This window comes from Narcine bancroftii, chromosome 5 (genome assembly GCF_036971445.1).
Source record: "Narcine bancroftii isolate sNarBan1 chromosome 5, sNarBan1.hap1, whole genome shotgun sequence".
NCBI lineage: Eukaryota > Metazoa > Chordata > Chondrichthyes > Torpediniformes > Narcinidae > Narcine > Narcine bancroftii.
This window is the reverse complement of record NC_091473.1, coordinates 185,323,522-185,331,953: the sequence shown is the minus strand read 5'-3', so window position 1 is coordinate 185,331,953 and position 8,432 is coordinate 185,323,522. Positions and strand designations below refer to the sequence as shown.

Below are 8,432 nucleotides of genomic sequence, written 5' to 3'. Positions count from 1 at the left end.
GAATGGGTTTAACTCCAATCCCAGCATCTGCGGACTTTCAACTTCTGCCGGTTGTAAAGGCGAACAGACCTGGGTTTTTTTTGTTAGATCGAATTTGCGCGATTTTACCGGTCTGAAGGAGGTCGGATCTCAGCCACACCAAAACCCCACGTCCCCGTTTCCTTGCATGGGTTTCAACAGCGGTAAGTGAAGAGGCAGGACTTGCAAACGCGTGTCCCAAATACGGGCTGACCGTTGGCCCGCTGTTGATGGAGCACCTGCAGCTCACTTTAGACCATGGGCATTCCAGGAAATATACTAGGGGTCTAGGAGCTAAAATATCAGAGCGGGAATGGCCCCCTCCTTCCCATTCTAGCCCTTTATACACAGCGCGAGTTCCGGGAGAATTTCCTGGAACCTAGCGGCTGTGTAAAAAGCACGTTTAAAAAAAAGTCGTGGCAAGCATTGCCCGGCGCCCCTAACACTGGGAGAAAGAGAAGCATACGAGAGTCCCATTCGCCCCCAGCACTCCACGGACTCCTGTTCAAACCATCGGCCACCCCAGGCCCCAGCTCCAAACCTCCGACACGATCAGGTAGCCATCAGTGTCTGAGGCCCTTCTTGGTGAGCCTAACCTAGATGGGTCAAATGGCCCACAGCAAAGGTCTGTGGCTCAAAAAGTGAGACAAACAGTAGGGTCCAGGAGCATGGATCTTAAAGTCATCACAGATGAAAGGGATTTGTTTGCAGAGTGGTTTATCTTACTTTACTGATGTCTATCAGGGATTCAAATAGGGGTCCCTGCTGACTCCTGGACAGGGCTCATTTGGAGATTGTGGAGGGGGGTTACAGAGACAGGGAGGCATGTGGGGAACTGGAGGGGGTTACAGAGACAGGGAGGGGTGTAAGGGACTGGAGGGGGGGTTACAGAGAGAGGAAGAGGGAGGGAGGGAAGGGGGAAGAGGGAGGGAGGGAAGGGGGAAGAGGGAGGGAGGGAAGGGGGAAGAGGGAGGGAGGGGAAGGGGGAAGAGGAGGGAGGGAAGGGGGAAGAGGGAAGGGGAAGAGGGAGGGAGGGAAGGGGGAAGAGGGAGGGAGGGAAGAGGGAGGGAGGGAAGGGGGAAGAGGGAGGGAGGGAAGGGGAAGAGGGAGGGAGGGAAGGGGAAGAGGGAGGGAGGGAAGGGGGAAGAGGGAGGGAGGGAAGGGGGAAGAGGGAGGGAGGGAAGGGGAAGAGGGAGGGAGGGAAGGGAAGAGGGAGGGAGGGAAGGGGAAGAGGGAGGGAGGGAAGGGGGAAGAGGGAGGGAGGGAAGGGGGAAGAGGGAGGGAGGGAAGGGGGAAGAGGGAGGGAGGGAAGGGGAAGAGGGAGGGAGGGAAGGGGGAAGAGGGAGGAGGGAAGGGGAAGAGGGAGGGAGGGGGGGAAGAGGGAGGGAGGGAAGGGGGAAGAGGGAGGGAGGGAAGGGGGAAGAGGGAGGGAGGGAAGGGGGAAGAGGGAGGGAGGGAAGGGGGAAGAGGGAGGGAGGGAAGGGGGAAGAGGGAGGGAGGGAAGGGGGAAGAGGGAGGGAGGGAAGGGGGAAGAGGGAGGGAGGGAAGGGGGAAGAGGGAGGGAGGGAAGGGGGAAGAGGGAGGGAGGGAAGGGGGAAGAGGGAGGGAGGGAAGGGGGAAGAGGGAAGGGGGAAGAGGGAAGGGGGAAGAGGGAAGAGGGAGGGAGGGAAGGGGGAGAGGGAGGGAGGGAAGGGGGAAGAGGGAGGGAGGGAAGGGGGAAGAGGGAGGGAGGGAAGGGGGAAGAGGGAGGGAGGGAAGGGGGAAGAGGGAGGGAGGGAAGGGGGAAGAGGGAGGGAGGGAAGGGGGAAGAGGGAGGGAGGGAAGAGGGAGGGAGGGAAGGGGAAGAGGGAGGGAGGAAAAGGGGAAGAGGAGGGGAGGGGAGGGGAGGGGAGGGGGTGGGGGAGGGAAGAGGGGGGAGGGGAGAGGTGAGGGAAGAGGGGGGAGGGGAGAGGAGAGGGAAGAGGGGGGAGGGGAGAGGAGAGGGAAGAGGGGTAGTGTTACAGAGATGGGGAGGGGGATGGGGGGGAACCAGAAGTGGGGGGTGTTACAGAGACAGGGAGGGGATCAGAGGGGGGGGGGTGGGGTTACAGAGACAGGGTGGGGGACTGGAGGGGGTGACAAAGATAGGGAGGGGTTTAATGAACAGGAGGGGGTTGGTTTACAGAGACTGGGAGGGGTGGAGGGGACCGGAGGGGGTTACAGAGACAGTGTGTTGGGGTTGGACGTGATTACAGAACCAGGAATGGGTGCAAGGGACTGCAGAGAGTTGCTGCGTTAAAACCCTCCCCTTTCTCCACTGCACCTTGTCCTGTAGTGTGTGGAGAGACGGCCTCGCCCAAAACGTGCGAGCCGGGAGGTTGCCGGGAGGGATTTGGGACACATTCCGTGTTAATCTGACTCAGCTCGACGGGCGGGGTTTCACCGCGAACCATCCCACCAATTTCACGCTCGTAAAATCAGTGTTGTCTCGTAGAGACGCCAGCGTTCGCTGGGGACAGAGACCTTGAGGGGGAAGACGAGCCGTGTTTGTTTGCAAAATGCACGGGGCAATTCTCTTGATCCTCCTGATGTGGATCAATCGCACCGGAGCGGAGAGGTTCACGGTGTATTGGAACCGGAGTAACCCCACGTGAGTCAGAAGTTCGATCTCAGATACGTTTTGCCCTGATTTCTTTCGCCCGAATCCTTAAACTGAGGGCGAAATCGATGCCCAAAAAAAACAACCTTGATATTTTTTCTTAAAAAAAACCCTCCGAACTTCCCGGTGGTGGTTTTTAAACAAGGAAAAAGTCCTTTTATTCCCCTAAAAATAAATTCTCCCCTAAACAAAAGGGGTTTGTTTTGTCCTAGAGTTTAAAACTTTAAAAACTTTTTTAAAAACTTGTTTTATTGGGGTGAAGGTTCGTCTTTATATTTAAAAAAAAATTGAGATTATGGGATTTGGGAAGGTTGGCCTGAGAATTGACTTTAACTTGGATTTTTTTGTGGGGGGGAGTGACTATAACTTGGATTTTGGGGGGGGAGAAGTGACTTTAACTTGTGTTTTGGGGGGGAGAAGTGACTTTAACTTGGATTTTGGGGGGGAGAAGTGACTTTAACGGATTTTGGGGGGGAGAAGTGACTTTAACGGATTTTGGGGGGGAGAAGTGACTTTAACGGATTTTGGGGGGGAGAAGTGACTTTAACGGATTTTGGGGGGAGAAGTGACTTTAACTTGGATTTTGGGGGGGAGAAGTGACTTTAACTTGGATTTTGGGGGGAGAAGTGACTTTAACTTGGATTTTGGGGGGAGAAGTGACTTAAACGGATTTTGGGGGAGAAGTGACTTTAACGGATTTTGGGGGGAAGTGACTTTAACTTGGATTTTGGCGGGGAGAAGTGACTTTAACTTGGATTTTGGGGGGGAGAAGTGACTTTAACTTGGATTTTGGGGGAGAAGTGACTTTAACTTGGATTTTGGGGGAGAAGTGACTTTAACTTGGATTTTGGGGGGAGAAGTGACTTTAACGGATTTTGGGGGGGAGTGACTTTAACTTGGATTTTGGGTGAAGTGACTTTAACTTGGATTTTGGGGGGGAGTGACTTTAACTTGGATTTTGGGGTAGGGGGAGTGTATTTTTGGTTTATATTTGAGGTGAGGTCGGGATATTTTCCCTCCCCTTTTCCCAGAGTGAAGGGATTTTAATAGGGAAGGTTTTGTGTTTGTGTCCCGAGATCCTGGAAACGGCCACTCAGAAACTCTCCGCGCTGCGACTCGACAGTCTGGCCACGTCCTGTTGATTTGTCCGCGCTGGGGTATTTAACCCTCGCGGCACCTGCTCGGAAACCGGGGGGAGAGAGACGGACCCGGGTTATGGACTCCCCTCCCCCCTACTACAAAAAAAAATGTTAAACATCGCCAAAGCAAAAGTGCGGGCTCATTTGGTTAAAGTAAAGACCAAAAAATTACAAATGGACACGAGTAAATCATGGCAGGATATTTGTAAACGTTCATATAACTCCTCCCCTTCCCCCACCCCCCCCCCCCATTTGGAATATTGTGGTCAGTTCTGGTGACCTCCCGAAGGAAGGATGTGGATGCTGTAGAGTGGGGGGAGAGGAGATTCACCCTGCCTAGATTTTCCCATTTACTTAATTTTCTTTTTTGAATCTCTCTCCACGTGCATCTCCCCACAGCCTCCAAGTGGCAGCCAACATCCTAAAAGAACATATTTCCTCCCTGCCCCCACACAAATCAGGAAAATGGACCCCCCAAGTATGAGATCGTTTTCCACCAGGCTTGAGGACTGTTTCTTCCTAGCTGTTGTCAGACTCCTGGATGAACCCCACGCTGACACAGGAGACTGCAAGCTGCTCGGATTTTGGCCATGAAATATCGAGCCACAGATTCCTCCATTGTAGCTTTTAAGAGTGAAATTCTGTTGCCTTTGTCACTGTTTGAACTGACCTCTCTCTGCGCCTCAATACACTCTGTACTACACCTGGGCTGACCAAATGCATTGCTTATCTTCCCCCCTCTCCCCCCCCCTCAGTGGCCATGACAACAACGTGGGCCTCTCTCTGTAACTCCTGTGCTCTGTTCTATATGTGGACTGCGCCCGCACGAAGGACTTTTCTCTCAGTGCCTGTGACGATAAACTTGACATGAGGGCAGAAATAAGCCAAATGGCGGGGAAGTCTAGTCTTCCCCGCCATTTGATCATGAGCTGATCTATTTTCCCCACCAGTCGGCCTTCTCCCCAGAACTTTTGATGCCCTAGCCAATCAAGAATCCGTTGATCTCTGCCTTTAAATACATCCAACAACCTGGCCTCAACAGGCGCCCATTCACTGTCCTCTGGCTGAAGAAATTCCTCCACATCTCTGTTCTAAGCAGATGCCCTTCAATCCTGAGGTTGTGCCCTCTTAACCTAGACTCACCGTGGGGAACAACGTCTACATCTACTCTGTCCACGCCTCTCAACATTCTAAATGTTTCAATTAGATTTTCCCCCCCACCCCCCATTCTCCTAAATTCCAACGAGTCCAGGCCAAGATCCATCACATGGTAACCCTTTCATTCCTGGAATCATCCTTCTGAACCTCTTCTGAACCCTCCCCAACATGAGCACATCCTTTCTTTAATGAGGACCCCAAAATTGCCCACAATTCTCCGAGTCTGGTCTCACCAGCGCTTTATAGAGCCTTAACATCATATCCCTGCTCCAACATTCCATTCCTCTTGAAACGAATGCCAGCATCGCATTTGCGGCCTTCACCACAAACTCCACCTGGCAGCTTACTTTCAGGCCACCCTGCACCTGGAACTCCCAGACAACTGTGTCTGGGGGATTTTCAGTTTTCTGCCCATTTATTTTTCCTAATGAGGTGTGAGATCAGTACACTTTCTGACGTTGCTTCATGAGCCCATGTCTCTGCCCATTCTCCTCATCCGTCCATGACCTGCTGCAGCTTCCCTGTTCCCCTCAACGCCTCCCCTTCCCGTGAGGAACGCAAGAAATGGGAGCAGGAGTCGGCCATTCAGCCCGTCGGGCCTGATCTCCCATTCAGCGGCTGATCTGATGATCGTTTTATTCAGAAGGCCGTCATTAACCATGGGTTCGAGTTCAAGAGCAGCGAGGTAACGTTATGGCAACGCAAGACCTTGAGAATGTCAAAAACAGGAGCAGGAGTCAGCCACTCAGCCTGTCGATCTTGCTCCCCCCTTTTCAACGAGATCACGGCTGATCTGATGATCGGCCCACCTTCACCCACCTGCCATTCCCCCATATCCCTTAATCCCCCTCTACTCTGTTTAAAAAAAAATCTACCCATCTGAGATCACCTCCTATTTTGATGGGGCAGCAAATCCCACAGATTCCCCACCCTCTGGGAAAAGCAGTTCCTCCTCCCTCATCTCTGGCCTGGATCTTGAGGCTATGTCCCCTCGTTCTGGTCTCCCCCACCAATGGGAACAACTTTCCGACCTCCACCTCCAGCCTTTCATAATTTTAGATATTTCTCTCGTCCCTCTAAATTCCAACAAGTCTAGTCCCAGGCAACTCGATCTCTCCTTGTAGACTAATCAATCCCCTTCATCCCTGGAATCAACCCGGTGAACCTCCTCTGCACCCCTTCCAGTCCGTCCTTCCTTGAGTAGGAGACTGGATGCGGTCATTATATCATCTGCAAACTTTGACACGAAGCCCATTCGCTTTGCATCTGAGAAGTTCAATTCCTTAGAACAGATTTATTGTACGTACAGGACATTTCCTACAGCCCCGAGATCCTTTTATCCTGCAGAATTATTGATAGTGCAAAAAAAAAACTACACGGTGTTAACATGAAAACATATAATGAAATGTAAACAAACTGACTGCGATACAGAGAGAGGGAAAAAAAATCAATAAGACTAAAATCCGCGATTGAGTCTGTCGTTGAGGAGTCTGATGGTGGACGAGGGGCAGCACCTGTTCCTGGCCCCAGTGGGTGCGAGTCTGCCGGCCTCCCCAACTCCTCTTCCCCAACGGCAGCCGCGAGAACTGAGCGGGCGGTGGTGATCGCTGCTGCTTCCCCAACGGCAGCAATCCCCATAGATGGCCCCCCCCGAACCAACGGCGGGGAGGGTTTTGCCTGCGACAGTTCACTGCACACCCCTGCAGGGTTTCCGTCGTCGGGCCGAACCTCCACAAACTCTCGAGGGGGGGATTCTTCATGATGCCATTAGTGTATTGGGGTCCGGGGAATGTCCTTCGAGGTGGTAACTCCCAAGAACTTAAGTGCACTGACCTTCCCCACATCTGATCGCAATCTCAATTGATCGGCGCAGGTTTCTAATACTCTTCTCAACCATCACGCTGGAAATGAATCTAAGCTCGAGCTTTTCCCACCCTTTAACGTGCCGCATTCTACGAGATATACTTGGGCAAAAATTAACACCTTGCATAATTAAATTTTCAGCGGCCCCTGTCCTGGGTGGGAATTGTATTAGTGATGACACGAGCGTCTATTTGTGGACAGAGCCTGCAGCGATTATACTTGGGGAGTGAAGTGGCTGGGGCTTGGGACCCGGAGGGTGGGCCGGGGGTGAAGAGGAGGGAGTTCAGAGTGGGCACATCCCCTTTAAGGTCCAGTGATGTAGATAATTGGAGGAAGAGCTCGTTGGTTTCCCAGGGAAGTGGTGGGGGGGGAGGTGGAGTGCGTTTCCGTGAACGGGAAACTCGGCCACTGTTGTCGGGATGTTTTTCTCCCAGGGGAAGTGCAACTCGGAGGGGGAGGAGGGGTAAAGAGTATCTGCATTACAACTATCGCTCAGTGGGAGATGGAGGGGTGAGAGGGAGGGGAGGGGGGGAGAGATGAGGTGTGGGAGAGGGATGGGGAGAGGGGTAGAAGAGGGATGAGGAGTGTGGGGGAGGGGGAGAGGGGAAGGGGGAGAGGGGAAGGGGGAGAGGGGAAGGGGGAGAGGGGAAGGGGGAGAGGGGAAGGGGGGAGAGGGAAGGGGGAGAGGGGAAGGGGGAGAGGGGAAGGGGGAGAGGGGAAGGGAGAGGGGAAGGGGAGAGGGGAAGGGGGAGAGGGGAAGGGGGAGAGGGGAAGGGGGAGAGGGGAAGGGGGAGAGGGGAAGGGGGAGAGGGGAAGGGGGAGAGGGGAAGGGGGAGAGGGGAAGGGGGAGAGGGGAAGGGGGAGAGGGGAAGGGGGAGAGGGGAAGGGGGAGAGGGGAAGGGGGAGAGGGGAAGGGGGAGAGGGGAAGGGGGAGAGGGGAAGAGGGGAAGGGGGAGAGGGGAAGGGGGAGAGGGGAAGGGGGAGAGGGGAAGGGGGAGAGGGGAAGGGGGAGAGGGGAAGGGGGAGAGGGGGAGAGGGGAAGGGGGAGAGGGGAAGGGGGAGAGGGGAAGGGGGAGAGGGGAAGGGGGAGAGGGGAAGGGGGAGAGGGGAAGGGGGAGAGGGGAAGGGGGAGAGGGGGAGAGGGGGAGAGAGGGAGAGGGAGAGGGGGAGAGGGAGAGGGAGAGGGGGGAGAGGGAGAGGGAGAGGGGGAGAGGGAGAGGGAGAGGGGGAAGGGGAGGGGGAGAGGGAGAGGGAGAGGGGGAGGGGGTTCAGTCTGGGGTCGTACGGGACTGTCAAAAAGCCTGCCAGTTGTGGAGGGAGGGAGGTAAAATGTTTGCAAAAGTGAAATAAATACTTTGTGGAAGAATTTGAACACGTTCTGTGCTGTACGTCTCATCTCTGCTCTCATAATAGATGGGCAGAAAGTGAATCAAAGTTGGTAAATAAGTAGGAGATGAGGAAATGATTGTGTATATTTGGAATTCATTGTCATGGTTGAGGGACTGAATGTGTCCAGATAGTGATCAGAAATTGAGAGGTGATGAGGGTGTGGAGAAGTTTCAAGATTCCTTTAGTGTCTTGTAATGGGACAGAACGTGTAATATTGCATGAAATCA

General features: G+C 53.9%; 1 protein-coding gene across 1 annotated transcript in view; it reads left to right on the top strand.

Annotated features, from left to right (window-relative positions):
* The first annotated feature begins 2,429 nt into the window (after nt 1-2,429).
* LOC138764346 (ephrin-A1-like) overlaps nt 2,430-8,432 on the top strand; it is a 17,633-nt gene continuing 11,630 nt past the window's right edge. Inside the window, exon 1 of the mRNA XM_069940129.1 lies at nt 2,430-2,647. Coding sequence (XP_069796230.1) covers nt 2,556-2,647 — 92 coding nt within the window. The 5' untranslated portion in view covers nt 2,430-2,555. The remainder of the gene's footprint in view (nt 2,648-8,432) is intronic.